This window comes from Megascapheus bottae, chromosome 16 (assembly GCF_031878675.1).
Source record: "Megascapheus bottae isolate mThoBot1 chromosome 16, mThoBot2.hap1, whole genome shotgun sequence".
Lineage (NCBI taxonomy): Eukaryota > Metazoa > Chordata > Mammalia > Rodentia > Geomyidae > Megascapheus > Megascapheus bottae.
In genome coordinates, this window is record NC_143524.1 from 32,545,223 (window position 1) to 32,566,316 (window position 21,094).

The 21,094-nt window shown below is 48.6% G+C and overlaps 1 protein-coding gene across 11 annotated transcripts in view; it reads left to right on the plus strand.

The window, feature by feature from the left end:
- The window catches only part of Abcc8 (ATP binding cassette subfamily C member 8), a 68,885-nt gene extending 50,088 nt beyond the window's left edge, over window positions 1–18,797 (plus strand). For 4 of the 11 annotated variants that reach the window (XM_090348046.1, XM_090348048.1, XM_090348047.1 and 1 more), the window contains exons 20-39: window positions 343–427; window positions 1,247–1,327; window positions 2,983–3,120; window positions 4,475–4,600; window positions 5,266–5,383; window positions 5,592–5,833; window positions 5,935–6,098; window positions 7,101–7,170; window positions 7,851–8,008; window positions 10,600–10,692; window positions 13,590–13,692; window positions 14,188–14,301; window positions 14,634–14,754; window positions 14,884–15,014; window positions 15,886–15,964; window positions 16,150–16,258; window positions 16,608–16,711; window positions 17,475–17,608; window positions 18,053–18,115; window positions 18,562–18,797. In XM_090348046.1, coding sequence (XP_090204172.1) covers window positions 343–427; window positions 1,247–1,327; window positions 2,983–3,120; window positions 4,475–4,600; window positions 5,266–5,383; window positions 5,592–5,833; window positions 5,935–6,098; window positions 7,101–7,170; window positions 7,851–8,008; window positions 10,600–10,692; window positions 13,590–13,692; window positions 14,188–14,301; window positions 14,634–14,754; window positions 14,884–15,014; window positions 15,886–15,964; window positions 16,150–16,258; window positions 16,608–16,711; window positions 17,475–17,608; window positions 18,053–18,115; window positions 18,562–18,717 — 2,389 coding nt within the window. In that variant the 3' untranslated portion in view covers window positions 18,718–18,797. The remainder of the gene's footprint in view (window positions 1–342; window positions 428–1,246; window positions 1,328–2,982; window positions 3,121–4,474; window positions 4,601–5,265; window positions 5,384–5,591; window positions 5,834–5,934; window positions 6,099–7,100; window positions 7,171–7,850; window positions 8,009–10,599; window positions 10,693–13,589; window positions 13,693–14,187; window positions 14,302–14,633; window positions 14,755–14,883; window positions 15,015–15,885; window positions 15,965–16,149; window positions 16,259–16,607; window positions 16,712–17,474; window positions 17,609–18,052; window positions 18,116–18,561) is intronic. The other 7 variants (XM_090348053.1, XM_090348055.1, XM_090348054.1 and 4 more) reach the window with 4 other exon arrangements.
- The last annotated feature ends 2,297 nt before the right edge of the window (window positions 18,798–21,094 follow it).

Genomic DNA, 21,094 nt, shown 5'->3' on the forward strand with positions numbered 1-21,094 from the left:
TCATTACTGCCTAACTCAGCCAGCAGTGATTTTTCCCAGGCAGAGCCCTGAGTGTAGGCTCTGGCTACAGCCATTCCCACTGCATGAGGACATGTCACTTACCCAACCTGTTTGTTCCCATCCAATTTCATCCTTCAAATATTTAACCTGTGTCCAAGTCTGCATGAGGGTGCTGACCGTAGCTCTTTTCAAACTCACATGGTGTTTGCTTGTGCCCAAGCAGGAGGCCCATTAAAGCCATCACTCACTGGGGTACAGCCACCCCAGAGACAAATGACCCCAGGTGCTGAGGCTTCACTCAAGCCAGGCTGATCAGGTGTTCCCACCCTTACCACTCTCCAGGTACAAGATGGTCATTGAAGCCTGCTCTTTGCAACCAGATATTGATATCCTGCCTCATGGAGACCAGACCCAGATTGGGGAACGGGTTAGTAGCAGCCTCCCTTGCTCTCCACCCGCCACCATTACCACCATTACCCGCACCACCACTGTTCCCTGAGGTTCTTCTTAACAAGACTGGGGTGGACTGGGAATAAGGAGGGGTGAAGACTGAAGCTCTGCCTGTTATGGGATTCAATATGAACTTCTTAATGATGGTTGTCCTGTTGTTTTTTGAGTCCTAGCAGATGAGCCAGGTCAGCTTAGTACCCTCCCTGCCTGGGGATGGCAATATCTTTTTCATTTGTGCCACTCACCTATACTCAGCCCACATAACATTGGGCCAGGCTAAGGTGTTATATAGTTTCTGTTCATGATCCAAGTGGAGCCCTCCCTCATTAGTTTGACAAACACAATTCTACCACCATTCTTTTCCTGGTGTGTGGCTTAAATCCCCAATAAGATCCTACCAGAATGTTCAAAGACTTGGAAAATTCCAGTTGAATTCAGTAAATATTTACGAGTTCCTTCTCTCTACAAAGCAAGAAGGAGCCAAGAGTTTGGCCTAATGGTAGAATGCTTGCCTAGCATACATGAAGACCCAGGTTTGAGTCCTCGGTGCCACATTCATAGAAAAAGCCAGAAGTGGTGCTGTGGCTCAAGTGGTAGAGCACCAGCCTTGAGGAAAGCCCAAGACCAGTGCTCAGGCCCTGAGTTCAAACTCCAGGATTGGCAAAAAAAAAAAAAAAAGTGAGGAGGAGATGAAGAAATGGACAGAGCCGAGCTCACAGTCCAGTAGATGGAGGGGGTGCAAGACACTCTCCTCTGAATGGCTGTGGCATGATCTGTTTCTCCCCTTTGATGATAGGGCATTAATCTGTCTGGTGGCCAGCGACAACGAATCAGTGTGGCCCGTGCACTTTACCAGCATACCAATGTGGTCTTCTTGGTGAGTGCCCAAGCTGGCTCTTCCCTTGGATCCTCATTTCTGACTGCCTCCCTGGCTACTAGAGGCATATATACATATACACACATGTGTGCCATCCATCACCCAAGTCTCTCCCTCCCTCCCTCCATGTCTCTCTCTATCTCTATCTCACTCTCTCCTCTCTCCTTTCTCCTCTCTACCTCTCACTCCCTCCCTCTTTTCCTCCCTCCCCCTCCTCAGTAAACCTTTCCTTCCAAAGTATTTCTTATTCATAGGGAAACTAAGGCAAGGATAAGACTAGAAACCTACTATAGACTTGACCCTGAAATTCACAATAGCCATGAGAGGCAAGATGTGGCTAGGGGCTGCTTTTCTAAAGGTCAGCTCCAGCTTATTAACGCATCTGCAGCCCACTTACCAGAATAGCAGATGCATGGAACACATCTTACACCTGGGGCAGACACTGCTAACTGACCACCATATTGATCACAGCATTACTTCTCATGGAATTGTACTGGGCCTCCGACTCTCAACTTAGCACTGCGGGTAAACACCTGTAGTCAAAAATAATACTTATTAGCCACTACTGCATAACCTTTTTGTTGGATGCTATGGTTAATTTTGAAGAATCCTAAAACTCAACCCTTGGAATTGAAGATATAGAGAGTATGACTAGAAGACAAAGTTCATCCACACACAAGAGGCACAACCAGTTCAAAGCCAAGCTGTCTGGTGCAGACCAAGAGGCTGATCCAGAAGCCAGCTATGTGGGCTCAATAATCATGAAAGGCTTCCTGAGAGTCAGCCCTAGAGAATGTTAAATAGTTAAACAGAGCAAGGTGGGAAGCAGTTTGAACAGGGAATCAGTACAAGGAACCTTGGCCCTCTGATCCCAGCTTTCATTCTCATTCCTCTCCCATGACACACATAACTCTCCTCACCAAAGGTGCTTCAAAGGTGAAGGTTCATGGTCCGTGTTAGCATTTGACACACTCGGCACATGAGGTTCCAGATCATTCAGGGCCTCATCTGAGATTTAAACAACCATGTTAAAGAAAAGTGGGGAGGATTTCAGAAAACTTTTTAAACTCCTCCTGTGCACCAGGCATAGGCACAAAGGAAGCTAGATCTTGAGAGTCTTCACAGTCTGAGCGAAACCATAACTCAAATCTGGCTTTGCACAGGATTTCCCAAGAGCCAAGATGAGGGAAAGGTAAGAGGAGGGTAAGCATGGGGCACCAGAGGACTAGTTCTTGGGTGAGTAGGAGTTCATTAGGCAGACAGAAGGCAGAACAGCACACCAGACAGAGGGAACAGCTTGGACAAAGGCCTGGCATGGCCTGTTCCTTGGAAATCTAGAATGGAGGGGACTTGGGAAAGACATGAGAAAGACTAAACAGGTTGAAGAGGACCTGGAATATTGCACTGAGAAGTTATACATGGTGGGGAACCACTGAAGTTTCAAGAGACTGGAAGTAAAATGATTGGATCTGTTTGAGAGTAACAATTGATAGCAGTTCCATTTTATGATAAGGCAAATGAGAAGTCAAGAGAAGTCAGATCACACAGCTAACCAATACCAGTCCTGAGATCACGATTGATGTAACTCTGGTAGAGCTGCATGCTTACTGTTATCCCTCCCCTGACACCACCTCTGCTTTGCTCCCTGTGCACAGGATGATCCTTTCTCAGCTCTGGATGTTCATCTAAGTGACCACTTAATGCAAGCTGGCATCCTTGAACTTCTCCGGGATGACAAGAGGACAGTGGTCCTAGTGACCCACAAGCTCCAGTACCTGCCCCATGCAGACTGGGTGAGGACCCATAAGGGAGGGGTTCTGACTATGAATGCCTGGGGTGGGGATGAGCAATCAGGCACCTTTGAAGGAGACAGTCAAGTGTTCTTGTAGCAATTGCCAAAGGCAATAAGGCAGGAGAGGCCAGCCCTGAGTGGTTTTGTACAGATTGGACAGCTCAAAGACCCACCACATGAGAACTAGGGATTTGAGGCCACCTAGGCCTGCAGATGGTCCTTACTATAGCCTGTGCCCCTGTGTGTGTACCCAAGACTGGCACCAGAAAGTCAGGAATGCCGAAACATTCAGTTCCTAACGTCTCTTCCTGTCCTACCTGATGCCTCATCCTCAGTTTTAGGAAATGTAGTATGGATGAAAGAGCTTTCTCCCCTCCCTCTGACTTTCTGGCAGTATTGGATTTAAGCTGGGATCAGAAGGAGATCATAGGAACAAACAGTGGCAGTAATGGAAACTTCAGTATTTCCAATCGAATGCCTTTTGTAAAAATCCCACATTAACTACATTCTCATATTCTTCAATGAGTAGAAAAGTTACTTAAGTTATTGACAATCATTCAGTTTTCACTATGAAGATAATATGAGCTTTGCACCTCTAAGCTCTGCCCTACTCCTATATAAAATTTCCTCGGATGGAAGCCAAAATTTGAGATCTTCTCGGAGCTTCAGGCCTATGCCAAATGGTCCTCTAATTTCTCCCCAAATAAGTCTTCTTTCCATGTGTGCTGAGATCCTCGTCCACTGTAAGAGTAAAAAGCCCAAAGAAAGTCCCTATCTTTAAGCTGTCTGAACAAGTGTAGAAAGTTTATGTATGAGTTTCTGTGGTAACCCTGGCAGGGTAGTTCAGAACAATCCTGAATCAAAACCAGGTGTCCCTGTGTCGGAGGTGTCTGTGAACAGGATTCCTAGTTATCTTCCCTGAACCCCCTCATGGTATGGATTGGGAAGAGGCCATTCGTTGGGAATATGTGGCTGTGCCATTGGGCCTCTCAAGTAAAGGCTTGGTAATTCCAAAAAGGCACAGCCACAGGCACTTAGGTCAACATGAGCCTTGGCAAGTACTGCCAAAAGCAGGAAGAAAGAGTAGCTGCAGTTAGTCTGTTAAGCAGATGCAGCTGGTATTTGTGGAGTCTTTGTGGGTAACCAGCCAGTTGACTAGGATGCACTCAGTTGCTCTGAAGACCAAACCATGGAGAATTGTCCTGGGGAGGGTCGGTTATCACTACTGCCTAGTAAGGCAGGTGAAGGAGGCTGTCCTTAGAAGGTGAAGAGTTATGTTCACATCCATCTCAGGCTTTTCAGCCACACCTCCTCCTCAGCTAGCCTCCAGGCCAACTTTGTTTCTGCCTTTGCAGATCATCGCCATGAAGGATGGCACCATCCAGAAGGAGGGCACACTCAAGGACTTCCAGAGGTGCGAGTGCCAGCTCTTTGAGCACTGGAAGACCCTCATGAACAGGCAAGACCAAGAGCTGGAGAAGGTGAGTATCTCTTGGGAGCTAGGCAACCACTCTTAGGAGGTTCTGCTAGAAACTGAACTTACAAAGGCCTGCCTATCTCATTATCCTGGGACACCCTCAAAGGACAGCATGCGTAAACTGGCATGAACTTACTCATACCAGAGAAGCACCATCACCTATGCCAGGTCCCCAAAGCAGAAACAAATGCATGCCATCCTCTCATCCTGTGGTACTTATGTATAACTCAGTTGCAAAGCTTTGGGAAATCTATTCAAACTGGCTAAGCAAAGACAAACAACACAAAAGACTGTCATTGGTCCAGTTTAGTTCAGTCCTCACCTCTGAACATACCATCATGTGGTGATGGGCATGGAAGGTGACCCATCCATGGTCATCGGCTCTAAATTACTTGAATCACAGAAACTAAGTAAAGAGGAAATGGTGTATACACACACACACACACACACACACACACACACACACCACCACCACCACCACCACCTCTACCTCCACTGAGATGTTAGGGTGCAGGTAGCAGATGAAGTGGAAGGAGTAAATTCTGGCAAGATGAACATTTGTCCATGTGCACCTTCCCAAGCCAGGGGAGACATGGAAGCCTAACAGCACCAACATGGTTGCCCCCATGCCTCCCTTTTCCTACCTGCACAGCCTAAAACATTGAACAGGCCCTGTCTGTCTTTAAGGAAACAGTCACGGAAAGAAAAGCCATAGATCCGCCTCCAGGCCTGCCCCGTGCCATGTCCTCAAGAGATGGATTTCTGCAGGATGAAGAAGAGGAGGAAGGTACAGAAACATGGACTAGGCATAAAATTGTCAACCACAGGGATGCTAAGATGTTGGGTGCTAGGTGTAGGGAAATAGTATGCCTTGGTTAAATCTCTCCTTCTCTGTGTACCTCAGTTTCCCCATCAGTAAGTAGGGATAAAATACTGGTTCACCCTTCGAGGGATGTGACATTTAAAGCCACAGGGTGGGTTCTTGCGGCCTGCAGAGGAGGCAGCCGAGAGTGAAGAAGATGACAACCTGTCATCAGTGCTGCACCAGCGAGCCAAGATTCCATGGCGAGCCTGCGCCAAGTATCTGTCCTCAGCCGGCATCCTGCTCCTGTCACTGCTCATCTTCTCCCAGCTTCTCAAGCACATGGTCTTGGTGGCCATTGACTACTGGCTGGCCAAGTGGACAGACAGTGCCCTCACTCTGAACCCTGTGGTCAGGAATTGCTCCATCAGCCAGGTGTGGCCACAGCCCCACAAAAAGGGCCAGGGTGGGGGTGGGGAGAACTGGGCCTCTATACATCTCTACAACTGTAGGAGCCTCATTCTCTGCCCGTCCAGGAGTGTACCCTGGACCAGACCTATGCCGTGGTGTTCACTGTGCTGTGCAGCCTGGGCATTGTGCTGTGCCTCGTCACCTCTGTCACTGTGGAGTGGACGGGGCTGAAGGTGGCCAAGAGGCTGCACCGCAGCCTGCTGAACCGCATCATCCTAGCCCCGATGAGGTAACCACACACGCACATGTACACACACTGGCTACGTGGTAGCCAGTCATTGTCTCCTGAGCCTCAGTTCCCCACCTATAAAGTTGTCACAGACTACTTTGTCATTGACTCATGGTGGTGACACAAGGAGAGAGTGGATGCAGGAATGTCCTCTTCAGCTCTGTGCTGGAGACTTGGCATGGTTAGTTCATCTAGTTGTCCCACCAGCCCTTCAACAGACCCTGGCACAGGTTAGCTCCCTGCCCTAGATGGTACCATTTGCCCTCTGGCACCTACCAGCTCTGCTGCCACCTCTTCCTCCCTCCCTCCACTAGCCTGCAGGTTCTGATATGGGGAATGGGCATAACAGTCTAATCATCCTAACGGGTAGATAAGAAGTGGAAAACTGGTTGTGAAAGTTTAGCAGTGTCACTGCCCAATTGGCCAGATGTTTAAAAGCACAACAGGGAAGCAAGTTATCAGGCCCCAGTGGATGGACACCAGACCTCATTGCCTGACAACACTTTCTACCTTGCCGCTTCCTGAGCTCTCCGTGTCCCATGAGTAAGTCCTCCATTTACCTGCTATTTGATCCAGATCTGTGGTCCAGAAATTCTCTGCAGTTGGGCTGATTCTAGGTCACAGCCCAAGAACTGGCAGTCAGAGGGCTTTGCAGGGTCAGCCAGCTGACAGGCTGTCCTAGAGTCTGGCAGGTCATCCCTCTAGAGAGGACTGTGTGTCCCAGGAAGACAGCTGCTACGTAAGTCAGGCTAACAAATAGTCAAGAAGAGTGACAGTGGTCATAAATGGGCCTTCAAGTCAGTAAAGCTAACCAGAGGCCAGCACCCCTTTGGATGGCTGTAGGAATTCTCAGGGACATGGGCCAGATGTCTGTAGACATGCCAAGGCAACTGCTTCCAGGAGGTTAGACTCACAGATGACTAGAGACATGAATTACCTTTGCTCAATAGACAGAAAGCAAATCAATAAATGAATGGCTAACTATTCTGCTTGCTTTCTCAGGTTCTTTGAGACCACTCCTCTTGGAAGCATCCTGAACAGATTCTCATCTGATTGTAACACCATTGACCAGGTGTAGTGGACATTTCCTCCAGAGAGGGAGGCTAGGCCTCAGGGAAGCTTCTCCTCTCTCTTTATGCTGGGCTTCTCAGATCAGGTGATCAAAGCCCTTGGGGAGAAGTCCAGTGTTCCTGACCTGATTCCAGTGCTGCTACAAGGTCAGAGCATCCCCATGAGACCTTAAAAAGATCTCAGAGAGGCTGAGCACTGGTAGCACTTGTAATAGTAGCTAATCAGGAGGCTGAGATCTGAAGATTTCAGTTCAAAGCCAGCCTGGGCAGAAAAGTCCATGAGACACTTAGCTCCAATTAACCTGAAAGTGGAGATCTGGCTTAAAGTGGTAGAGCCCTGAGTTCAAGCCCTACAACAAAGGGGGGGGAAGATCTGAGAGAAATCAAATACCTTGGGCTTCCATCTAAGACTCGACTAGCTTCATTCCAAGGTCCAGCATAGTCTGAACCAGTGTGCCCATTCTGTGGTAAATATTCCTTTGGATTCAGCCTGTCTTCTTTACTTTTTCCATCTTACTAGATGGTGACAGAATAATAAAGTCATGATTTCTTCTCTCAGGTAGCTCACAGGGTAGCTGAACAATTAAGTTAGGTGCCTGTCATGAAGTGAGAGCGCGAACCACCATTTCGGTAACAGTGCAAACACAGTCTAACCCAGGTGCACCTGGCTGTCTCCCCTCAGCACATCCCATCCACTCTGGAGTGCCTGAGCCGTTCCACTCTGCTCTGTGTCTCAGCCTTGGCCGTCATCTCCTATGTCACACCTGTCTTCCTCGTGGCCCTCTTGCCTCTGGCCGTTGTGTGCTACTTCATCCAGAAGTACTTCCGGGTGGCATCCAGGTGATGACAGCATTTGCCACCTTTGGGAGTGTAGGGAGTACTTGGTAACAGAGATGGCTTGGTCTACTTGCTGTAGAGTTATCATCCGAAAAGTAGTAGAGTTATCTCTTCCACCCCTCAAAATAGAAATAACAGATAACTGTGAAGTAAATATCCACATTTGATTCCCCTAACATGATTATCTCTTCACACACACACACACACACACACGCTGCAGTTAATATCTAAATAATTTCCTTGAGCGATATGGTCAGGAATGGAATTGCTATGTCAGGTGTATGCTTGTCTATGTGTTTCATTTCATTTTGCAAAATGCTTCTCACAAGGGCTGCATGATTTCAGGAACCAGGCTGATTTAGGAGCCAGACTGATTTCTAATGCACTTGATAAGAGAGGTATTACTGACCCACACTTACCAGCTAGAGGACTCTAAGCATGGCTGGAAGATTCTCCCAGACATTCTCATTGGCCATATTTTCCCTCTTACCTTGGAGCCATGTATACCCCTTCCCTCCTCAAAATTGTCTCTAATTTATTGTCTATATTCTTGTCTCTTAATTGTGTCTCCCCAAAACAGACTGACAATACCTTATAAATGTCAAAAAAGAGTTGAGACTGTATCTTCTTAAGAAGTTCCCACTAGCAGCACCCAGCCCAGAGTTCAAGTCCCAGGACTGACAAAAAAAAAAGAATGTCCTATTAGCATAGTAAATAGGCATTAATATTTGTTTAGTGGTCCAATAGATTTAAAAAATGTAGAAAGCTGTTAAGTATGTGTAAAGGAGGAATTAAGCATACATTGAAATTGTCATATCGTTCTGTCTAAGGCAATTCTCATACACTAACTACTGGCAATTCCTCTCTAAATACCCATAAACATTTTAATAAAAATGTTAAAGTATGTATATAGTGGGATGCTCACATCTGTAATTCTAACAAGGAGGCTAAGATCTGAGGATTGCAATTCAAAGCCAGCTGGGCAGGAAGGTCCATGAGATTTAAAAATCATGCAGATTTGTGGGCCCTAGCTAGCTTGAAACTCTGATCCTGGTATCTCCACCTTCAGAGTATCTAAGATTATAGGTATGAGCCACTGGCTCATATGCATTCTTTATTTAAAACAAAACCACTGGTGTCTGGGAGTTTGACCTAGTGGTAGAGTGCTTGCCTAGTATGCACAAAGACCCGGGCTCAATTCCTCAATACCAAATACACAGAAAAAGCCGGAAATGGTGCTATGGCTCAAGTGGTAGAGCTCTAGCCTTGAGAAAGCCCAAGGATGGTGCTTAGGCCCTGAGTTCAAGCCCCAAGACTGGCAAAAAAAAACCTAAAAACAAAACCACTAGGAATAGGAATGTGGCTTAGTGGTAGAGAATTTGCCTAGCATGAGTGAAGCCCGGGGTTCAATTCTTCAATACCACATTAAAAGAAAGAGCCAGAAGTGGTGATGGGCTTATGTGGTAGAGTGCTGGCCTTGAGTAAAGATGCTGAAGACAGTGCCCAGGCCCTGAGTTCAAGCCCACAATATTTTCTGGGAAGTTCTTTCTTACTGTTAAACTCATAGATTCAAAAAATAGAAGGGAAGTTTTAAAGATCCTGTAGGATATTGTTTGTCAAATTGCCATTTGCAACAATTAATGGGTTATGAAATCAGTATCATAGATCACATCTAGCACTTTAAAATGATGAAATGGAATGGATATGTATGAGTCTGTATTCATCTAATAATATCAAGCTCTACTTTGTGAAACCTTCATTTTAGTCATGTAGGGGTGTCAATACTGATTTGCGATACAAAATACATTTCTATGCAGGCTGTGGTCAGAAAGGTTGATACTTTCCCCAAGTATACATGAGTGATTAGAAACAAGAGTCAAAATATTGATCAGTAACAATAATAATTAAATTTAGATGTATTCTGACCACAATCACCTGCCCTACGGGACCAGTGTTTGTATAAATGGCTTTTTGCTTGAACAATCCAGAATCCCCTGACACCAAAGGGGAACAGAGTACATTGATATTAACAGCATTACAGTGGCTGTTCTACAAAGTTCATTTCTTTTGCCAGAGGAAATGTTCTCCCAGTTCCTCTAGTTCCCCCTCTGGCTCTGGAGATGATGTGCCTGGGAAGATTAGCCTGCCACACACCGATGTGTAGTCAAGGTATAGCTGTAGGGAAAGAAGGATGTCCTGTTGCCATGGAAAACTCTGACCACTCCTTCCCCTATAAGTCTTTAGAGTCTAGACAAATGCAAAGTCTATCATGGTTCTTGGGAAAGAAGAGATTAGAATTGGCCTTTCCATTCCTTTGGCAAGCTGTCTCAACTGTCCACCTGGAAGGTGGAGCCAGCACTCTCTGCCTTACCTTTTCTTAGTGCCAGGCTATACAGTAGGCGCACAGACCCAAATGTGATCCAACGAAGGCAGTTTACATTCAGTACTCAGCCTGATGCAAAGGTCCTCTTGTGCTCCCACTCTGCAGGTGAGAACCTGAGACCTGGAGAGGTGAATCTGCTAGGTGGAGCTGGGATGCATACCCAGCTGCACCCTGACCCATCCTCATCATTCTGTTCTGCTCTTGGGCACAGGGACCTGCAGCAGCTAGATGACACCACCCAGCTCCCACTGCTCTCCCACTTTGCTGAAACGGTCGAAGGCCTCACCACCATCCGGGCCTTCAGGTAGGAACCCCAGATCCTCCCCTCCCCCAAGATAAGAATAGAGTGGGGAGAAGGGTAGGGTCACAGGTCATGAGATTCACTTCAAAGCACCCTTTTTAGGAAGTCCCCTTTCCTAGGACCTTCCTGGTGACAAGCCCAAGGCCTTTGTGAGCCAAGAGCACAAAAAAACAAAAAATAAAAATAAATAAGGGAATAGGGTATGTGGCCTAGTGGTAGAGTGCTTGCCTAGCATGGGTTCAATTCCTTGGTATTACATACTCAAAAAAAGCCAGAAGTGGTGTTATGGCTCAAGTGGCAGAGTGCACTAGCCTTGAGCAAAAAGTGTTTTAGGACAGTGCCTAGGCCCTTAGTTCAAGCCCCATGATTGGCAAAGAGACAGAGAGACAGAGACAGAGAGAGGAAAGAGAGAGGGGGAAAGGGGGAAGGAAAGGAAAAAGGAAGGAAGGAAAGAAGGAAGAAAAGAAGGAAGGAAGGAAAGAAAAAGAAAGCAAACAAACAGAGCAGAGTCTGTGTGTGTGTGTTAGCACTAGAAAGGCCTTTGGTTCTCCAGGACTAGCCTTGGGGCCTCTAGAGTTGAGACTCTCCTCTTCCCGAACACTGTGTCAAATGCTACTCCCATTCATCATACACTGCACAATCCCATGGCACAGATAAGGAAACTGAAGAACAGACTTGACGTCCTGGTACAGCCAACAAACATCTACCACATATACTGAGCTCCATACCAGGCACTAAAGGAATGAATCAGATGAGCCACTGCCCAGGAGGTCGTTACAGACTCGATTTACAGCCCAGAACAAATCCATGTGACAGCTAGACTTTGCTAGATGAACTGTAAACACATAGAAGACAGAGCTAGCCATGAAAGACCTCACAGTAGACAGGTCACAGGACTCCAAGAAAGGGGGAGAGTTCATCAGGCTGGAGGAACTATTGGAAAATTTCCAGTGCCCTGCCACCCTCTGGATACCCTGGTGGTGTTGGGCTGGGTAGGAGTGTCTGAGGCTGCAGCAGGAGTGGAAGACAGTGTTGCCGCTCTCAGCCAAGTCTCCAGAAGTGTCTGCTGGGTATCTCTCCTCCTTCCAGCCAGGACAGAGACCTCTGACCCAGAATGTTGGACTCTAGTCTCTAAACCTTACTTACATACTGATCGTAAGTTATTTTTAGAATGGCACAGCTGCACAGGGTGTGACAATAACCATGTGACATAGAGCCCTGTGTCCAGAAGTCTAGGGTCAGCCTCAGAAAAGTGCCCAGGCCCCTGGCATAATGCTATAGCTGAGCTGAGGGATCCACTAGCAGTTTCACAGACTGAACATTCCCTGCCCCTTACAGGCCTGTGCTTCTTCTACAAGGAGGCCTTGGAGTCTGGCACATGGTTTCTAGCCACCCTTTCTCCTCAATCCTGAATTTCATCAGGGGCTACCACTTCAAGGTCTTTCCATACTGGTTGGCCTAGCCTCTGCTTTACAATTGGTGTCCAGAGGTCTTGGGGTGGGCCTGGGGCAAAGAGAGTATGACTTTTCTAAAGTGGGCTAGACTTCTTGGGAACAGATTTCATCACCCTGTTACCAGCCTCAGATCAAGGCTGGGCTCAGGCCAAGCCTGTGGTCAGCCAGAGGGGCTGCTGCCCAGGTCTCCCGCACCCTGCACTGACACAGTGAATGATTTCTAAGTGAATGGAAGACCTTTGAATCACCCCTCTGTCTAACTTGTTGGCTGTAGCCCAATAGCCTACCCTGTGGCTAACTAGTGTATATTGATTGCACACTTCCAGAGTGCCAAGTGCTAAGTAGTCTGTGTGCATGATTGCTTTCAATCAACAAGCAGCCTCATCACATAGGTATGAGAAGCCATGTTCTACAGATGCAGGATTGAGAACCAGAGAGGTTGGTAACCAATCAGAGGCCACCCAGAGTTGATGCAGGGCTGGGAACCCAGCTTGCCCTTCTAGACTTTTATAAGAAGCATTGTTGGGTTTTTGTCATTGTTGTTTGTATATTTTGTTTGGTTTTTGTCTGTTTTTGCTTGCAAAAGTTTCTAGTGTTCTAGCTCTGGGCTTGATGAGATGATGGGCACAGTCTGGTGAATCAGATGAATCAGAAACACCAGGAGAAGTGAATGTACAAGTAGATCACATTCTATGCAGCTAATTGGCTGCAGAGATGAGGAGACGGGTGCTTTGGGAAAAGAAAAGGCCAGTAAAAGTCTCTCAAAGGAGATAGTAGTTAACGTAAGGCCTGAAAGTTGATAACTTTTAAACTGCAATGGAGTAGGTATTCTGGACATTGGGCCGAACATGAGCAAAGGCCTCAGGGTGGAGAAAAGCTTAGTATTGTCATACTAGCATTTGAAAAGGCCCCGAGTGGCTATGGCATAATGAGCGGTTTATGGCAGATAGGAGATCGGCAAGAGCTGGCTCACACAGGCCCGGGGTAAGGAGGTAGTTCTTTACCTTAAAAGCAATGGGAGGCCATTGCTATTCTCAGTGGGGACAGTTTATGGTTTAAAAGGATGCTGCTGACAGCTTAGGAGAGAGTGGCATGCGGGCAAGAAGTAGGAGCAATGTAGACAGAGGCAAGGATGGTTTGGGAGATAGATATAAGATGGCTTGTGATTGAATCTGAGTCCTCAGTTTCTGGCCTGAGAAACTAGGCAAATAGTGATGCCCTGTACCATAGGGAAGACCTGACAAGAGGAAAAGGTGTTGGAGTGAAAAAAAAAAAAAAGAGTATGAATGAAGTAGGACTTGGCGGGTTAGAATAAGTAGAAAGGAGCTGGGCAGGCATTCCAGTAGGTATGGCACATGGAGAATTATTAAACTGTCCTGTAGGGAGGGGCAGTCCCAGGAGCTATATAGTTCAACATCATTGCCTCAGAGCCTCTTCTCTCTCCAGGTATGAAGCCCGGTTCCAGCAAAAGCTTCTTGAATACACAGACTCCAACAACATCGCCTCCCTCTTCCTTACTGCTGCCAATAGGTGGCTAGAAGTCCGCATGGCAAGTGTTATAAGAGCGTGGAGCCTAAGCTAGGGCAAATGTGGGCTAGGGGTGGGAAGAGAAGATGGGGCAGCAGATCGTGATCCTTCCTGCTCTCCAGCCATGACATCATCTCTGCCTGGGGGCTTTTGTGTCTAAGGGGTATACCAGGAACAAGACTAGTTTTCATAACTGTGCAGGTGCATAGAATGTATATGTGTGTGTGTGTGTGTGTGTGTGTGTGTGTGTGTGTGTAGAGCAGGCCACTTGACACACATATGTATGTGCTTGTCAGGCACCTCAGTAAGGCACCCCTGCTCAGACAGTGGGGAGTAGAAACTTGGGGCACATGCCAGCTCCTGTGCACCCGTTTTCACAGGCTTCGTGTGTGTCTGATGTGTGAATACTGGCTTTAAGTGGGGCTGGCTGAGCTGCTCTCTGCCCAGGGAGTGAGGAGAGATGGGGCTACTGTGGCTTCAGTGCCAAGGCCCAGGGCCCGCTGCTTTCCCTCCACAGGAATACATTGGTGCATGTGTGGTGCTCATCGCAGCTGCCACCTCCATCTCCAACTCCCTGCACAAGGAACTCTCTGCTGGCCTGGTGGGCCTGGGCCTCACGTACGCTCTGATGGTGAGTAGGAGGGGCCAAGGTGGGATAAGGTCAGACATCTGCTCTCAGGATCCCAGGGCCTTTCCACAACTGAGTGAGACATGGGACAGTCCCTCCCTAGGCCTTCCCATGTGGGCAGAAAGACTGGCAGGGCCCAGACCCTGGACAGGTAATGAATAAGGAGCCACAGTCACTGTGACCCTTATCGTGCCTCCAGGGAGGTCACTCTGAACAGGTGGACAGCAACGAACATCTAAGGGCTCCTGGCCCTCAGCTTACTAGAAAGCTACCTTGTTGACCCAGGGCAAAACTAAGTGAACCCTGAGTGCCTGTGACTGGTTTGCTCCACACAGGTCTCCAACTACCTCAACTGGATGGTAAGAAACCTGGCAGACATGGAGATCCAGCTAGGGGCTGTGAAGCGTATCCATGGGCTCCTGAAAACAGAGGCAGAAAGCTATGAGGGGCTGCTGGGTGAGAACTCCTGGGAAAGGGTCTGAGGGTGGGAAAGGCCAGAAGGAACGGTGAGAGACCGCGGGTGGTGGCACTCCAGATAGTAGCTGTGGCCCATGCCCAGTGGCTGACCCCCAACCTGACCCCCAGCACCATCACTGATCCCCAAGAACTGGCCAGACCAGGGGAAGATCCAGATCCAGAACCTGAGCGTGCGCTACGACAGCTCGCTGAAGCCTGTGCTGAAGCATGTCAATGCCCTGATCTCCCCAGGACAGAAGGTCAGTCAGGGAGCCCAGGGGCCAAGCAGTGGGACGGCCCAGTCGCCTTGTGGACCTCCAGCTCCCCTCTAGGTCTCTCACCTCCTCACACCCCCAGATTCTGGGCTCTGAGCCTGTTACTCTGACAAGATTCCTTCTCCCCTTCGTCTTCTCCTCTTGCTGTTCTCAGGCCCTGACTTGGGCTTTGTCAGGGACATGTTCATCTGAGCTTCAGAGCAGGGGCCTAGGATAGAGAGGGAGGCTGCTCTTGACCTCAGGGAAGGAGCCCCTACTAAACTTCTGGCTCAGTTCTTCCCGTGTTCCTCCTTACTGGCCCCTCTCTCTCATACTGTCCCCTCTATCCATCTTTTTAGCTCTCTTATTGTCTAGCTCATATTCTCTTACCTTGAGAGAGCACTGCCTCAGTCTCTTTCCATCTGTCCTTGCTTCACCTGTCCCTTCTGTGTCACTATCTCGATCCCTGTAGTGTTTTCTTGTTATAATTTCTACAGGGATCCAAGAGCCAAGTAGCAATGTGTTGGTTGGAGATGGCCCAAGTTTAAGGTGGGGCACATGCAGAGATATTCCTGCACATCAAATCTGTGTTCTCTTACTACACCCATGCAATCGCAGTTGCACACCAGGCAGACTCAGAGTAAGGCCCAGACAAGAGGACATCTGCACCCTGCACTTGTTCCCAGGTCCCTGTGTGAGCCAGCAAGCCCAAGCCTGTTACCCAGCCTGGCTGAAAAGAGGCTAACTAGTCAGAAGACCAAGACAAAAGGCAATGCTGTGACCTCCCACACCCAAGCACACCCCCAAGTCCAACACTCGAGGCCACTCTCAGCAGCTCCCAGAGCCTCAGCCATGCAGCTACTTCTCTCTTTTCCAGATTGGGATCTGTGGTCGTACAGGCAGTGGGAAGTCCTCCTTCTCACTCGCCTTCTTCCGCATGGTGGACATGTTTGAAGGTAAGCCAGTGGATGTGCCTGCTAGATGGGACCTCCATCCTGGTTTCTGGCCAGATACCACATAAGACCCAGCAGCCACTTCCTTCATCGGCATCCTCATGGGGACCTGTGTCCCAGGCTGAACCCATTCCCAGCACTGCCCTCGCCCCTGGTAGTGCTCCACCGGTGACCTCACCTCCACACAGGCCGCATCATCATTGATGGCATTGACATTGCCAAACTTCCTCTTCACACCCTGCGCTCGCGTCTCTCCATCATCCTGCAGGACCCCGTCCTCTTCAGTGGCACCATCAGGTAAGTCCCACCTGCTCTTCATCCCCACCCCATCTCTGAGTTGCCTCAGCTCCCCTGGATTCATAGCTCAAAGAAATGGGGTAGGTGACCTAGAGAAACAGGAACAACACTTTCAGCCCTCTTCCTTCTTCCCCTTCAGCCCAGGCAGGCACTGGTGAGCCCCTCTTGCCAGCTCTTGAATACTACCTTCCACCACTGCCTTGACCTTGGTGCTCCCCAGATCCCCCCCCCAAGCCACTCAGGTCTTACCCACAGCCCCTTCACCACCCTCACCCTCTGAGAGGCCATGGAGACAGCCAGCAGCAGGACTGAACTCCTCTCCCTGTGGGCTTTCCGTGTCTCTTTCCAGATTTAACCTGGACCCAGAGAAGAAATGCTCAGACAGCACACTGTGGGAGGCCCTGGAGATTGCCCAGCTGAAGCCCGTGGTAAAGGCACTGCCAGGAGGCCTAGGTAACCATTACTGGCACTGACAGGCCCTGGATGGTGAGGGAGGGAGGCTTTACACCCAGGCTTTAGTGAGCCCAGCTTTAGAGCTTGGTCAGCTAGACCTCTGGATTCACTTAGGTCTACCTTTCAACATACAGAGAGGTCACCAATTATATAACTGGTCAATTCAGGGTCTGGCTCCTCCTGCAAGACATGGAGGGAGGCACAAGGGAGGGGAAGACAACAACTACCATTGAGAGATGGAGATTGCAAGTCTCCGCAACCACAGGTGGTGTCTTTAGGCCTGCTTTGCCGCATCTGCTTGCTGAGCTGGTTCTGCCCTGGTGGAGGAGAGAACACAGTAGAAAATCATAGACACAGGACACTGGTTGGGTCCTGCTGGGAAGACTTTTCCCTTCCAGGCCTCAGCACAGTCCTGGTGTGTGTGTGCAGCAGCTCCAAGAGCAGGGGGCTGACTAAGCTTTGCCTTCAGTGGATCACCTCACATGCACATCATGGCTCCCACTGCAGACACTCTTGCCCTTCCTAAGACATCCCAGCACCACTTCAGCACACACCACCAGGGCATGGGGGGGGGGGGGAAGGCAGCATTCTCCCTTCAGTCTCTGCAGGTGGCATCCATGTTAGGTCAGGTACTCACTGACACACACTCAACCATGTCCACACAGTTCCTCATAGAGCCCTCCCACCCCACCCCCCAGCCTTTTATCTGCTTCCCTCACAGTTCCACATGCACTGCCTTCCTCCCCCTCTCGGATGCTTTCAGATGCCATCATCACAGAAGGTGGGGAGAATTTCAGCCAAGGTCAGCGACAGCTGTTCTGCCTGGCTCGGGCCTTTGTGAGGAAGACTAGCATCTTTATCATGGATGAGGCTACAGCTTCCATTGACATGGCTACGGTTGGTTCTGGGCATAGCTGTGGGGGAGTAGGCTATGGAAAGAGTCTCAGTGAGATGTTAAGGATCAAATGACACCAAGTAGTCCTCAGGTTCAGGTTGCTCTTTATGTTACATTATATGTGACACAGTAGCACAGGCTGTAGGGACCCTGATTCCATCAGAGAGAGAGAGAGAGACAGAGACAGAGACAGAGACACAGAGAGAAAGACAGAGAGAAAGACAGAGAGAGAGAGAGTTCACACCAGCACCCATAGCACAAACTCCCATCTCACATGTACACACAAAGCTAAGCTCCCAGCAGGTTGAGACTGAGCCACTAAGCACTGAGTATACATGGTCAATCCCACAGGACTTGGGCCAGATAGAGAACATGGAGCTAGAATTGGGGTGAAATGGGACTCCAGGTGAGCAGGTGAGCCAATAGTTGCTGCCTCCACCTGACAGGAAAACATTCTTCAGAAGGTGGTGATGACAGCCTTCGCAGACCGCACTGTGGTCACCATCGCGGTAAGCAGCCCATCAGTGGGGTGAGAAGGCGTGTGCAGCCTCTGGGCTGAATCAAGAAAGGATCCTGGAACAACAGTTCAGGGCCAGAGTGCTGCCAGGGAGCCAGGGCAGGATTTAGGGAGTGGGAAGGATTGGCATCTCTTCTTTCCTCAGATCTCCCCTCTCTTTCTCCAGGTTCCAAGGTCCACCCCTCTCCCAAGACCCCCAGGAGCTAGGCTGGGCTACCTCTCCACAGGAAGGGTGGGGGAGGTCTTAGAGTCTGGAAGCCTGGAGCTGAGGGCAGAGCTGGAGGGAGAAGAGTTGTATTAATGATAAGGACCTGGGTCACTGTCCCTCCCTACCATAGCAATGGGACATGGGGCCTCTTCCTCCAAGCTGTAAGAGGGAGTTCTTAGCAGCTACCCTGCCCCTTCGCTACCTCTACCCTCACCCCTGCCCCTGACCAGCCCCTCCTGCCTGAGCAGCATCGAGTACACACCATCCTGAGTGCAGACCTGGTGATGGTCCTGAAGCGTGGTGCCATTCTGGAGTTTGACAAGCCAGAGAAGCTGCTCAGCCAGAAGGACAGCATCTTCGCCTCCTTTGTCCGTGCAGACAAGTGACCCGAAGGAGCACACATGCCATCCCACCCTCACCCTGCCCCCATCCTGGCCTGTGGTTTCTAACTGTAAATCACTTGTAAATAAAGAGATTGATTATTTCCTTTCCTTTTTTTCTTTCTTTCTTTCTTTCTCTCTTTCTTTCTATCTTTCTTTGTTGTTGTTGTTGTTGTTAAATTGGACTCAAACTCAGTACCAGACACTTTGCTCAAAGGCTAGTACTCTACCAACTAACCCATGCCTCCAACCCCTGATTATTTCCTATCAGAGACCATGGCTGTAGCAGAGAAGGCCTTCCGTGCACCGTGGGTGCAGGGAGCCAGGCTGGCTCTGACATTTGGCAGCCCTGAAGGCACTGTATGAGCATGGACAAAAGCTTGTTCTTGATTTGTGTAGTGAGGTTGTGTTGATCTCTTTGGGCTTCCACAACAAAATACCACAGGCTGGGGGACTTTAACAATAGAAATTTATTTCTCACAGGTGTTGGCAGCTTTGGTATCTCCAGAGACTTTTTTCCATGGCTTCTAGCCATCTCTCTGTGTCCTCATGTGGCCTTTTCCCTGGTCTTTCAGTATCTGTCTATCCCTCCATCCCTTCATCTCTCCTCTTCCTCTTATCCCTGACTCTCCTTCTAAAGACACCATCATACTGATTTAAGGTTCCACCCCCTCCTACTTCATTAAGTCTTCCTACCTTCCCAATTACACTGAGAACTGGGACTTCAACCTGTGAACTTGGAGGAAAACAGTTCAAGCCACCACCAGGGTGATAGCATTTCTGTAATGACCCCATCAGATAGAGTAATAGATCCCTATCCAGTTTGATTCACTTACTTTTCATTTTTATTTTTTTTAATTTTATTGTTATTATAAAGGTGATATATAGAGGAGTTACAGTTATATAAGTCAAGTAATGTGTATATTTCTTTTGGGGCAGTGTCACCCCTTCCCTTGCTCACTGTTATTCTTGAACTAAAATTATGGAGCTTAGTACTCTGCACCAGCACTAATTCCATTGCAAATGACAGGAACCTAAATCAAAGTGGCTTAAACAAAAACTTAAACTTATTATGTTTAAACTTACGATGGTATGTGACCTAGGAGACCAGGAGGTCTTAAGCATAGGAGACACTAGGGATAGGTCTTCTTTTCTTAATTCCATTTTCCTCCCCCTTCCCTGATGGCAGATGGCCACTAACGGCTCCAACTTATATCCTACTTCAGGACCACCAAGAGGAAAAAGAGATGTCTCCCAATAGTTCCATCAAAAATCTCTGGGGCCGCGAGTATGGCCTAGTGGTAGGGTGCTTGCTTAGCATGCACGAAGCCCTGGGTTCAATTCCTCAGTACCACATACGCAGAAAAAGCTAGAAGTGGCACTGTGGCTCAAGTGGTAGAGCGCTAAACTTGAGAAAGCCCAAGAACAGTGCCCTGAGTTCAAACCCCAGAACTGGCAATAATATTATTAATAATAATAATGGAGCAAATCTCAGACCCAGATTGATCACATTCCCTACTCACTAATCAGAGGGTCTAGAACACACTGACTGGCCAGAACTGGACCCCCCATTCTCATCTCTCTTTTCCCTGAGCAGGGCATTCAGAAGTTAGAGGAGGCTAGTCCTTGTAGACTCTGTACTACAAGTCAACCAAATTGGTGGCTGGGAGATTCGGAGGTCTGAACCCCAAGGGACCAATGCAACAGCTTGTCCTAACTCTTATCTGTGTCAGGAGATGAGAGTGCAAACCAGCCTTCAACCATGAAATGGCACGTGCTTATTTACCTATCATTTTATGTCTTAAGGCTGCATCTCCCTTGAGATTGAGAGTCAAAGCTGCACAATACAAGGAAAACCTGCCTGTCTGGAGGGGGCCTGGCACAGGCTGGTCTGGAAGTGCTGTGAGCAGAGGAGCCCAGGAAGGCAGAGCTCTGTAAGGTCTGGCAGGCTGGGAAAGGCAAGATTTGAGCCAGATGCGGGTGGGTAGGAATCAGATTGGCAGAGGGTGAGAGAGAAGGTCAAGGGGTGGACAACAGAAACTAAGTTATGATGGAGGAAGGGAGTTTGGAGTGTTGGTGACTGGAGAGGCAGGAAGAACATCAGCTCAGAGAATTGTCAGGACAAAGAGTATGAAACAGGCTTATAGGAAAAAGGAAATGGAAAAGGGTTTTCAGACAAAGAAACCTGACAGTGTTTGGGGGAGGTGAGTATTAATCACTGTGAGAGAGAGAGCAGAAGAAGACATTGAACCCTTTGGATAGGAGACTGAGAGTCCTGTCGAAATGGGGCAGGGACTAGCTGGGCTCCAGGGCCATGTCAGGGAGCAGAGCTTGGCCTTCCCAGCTCTGAGATGCCTTTAGTATTCAACAGCTTCCTCCAAAG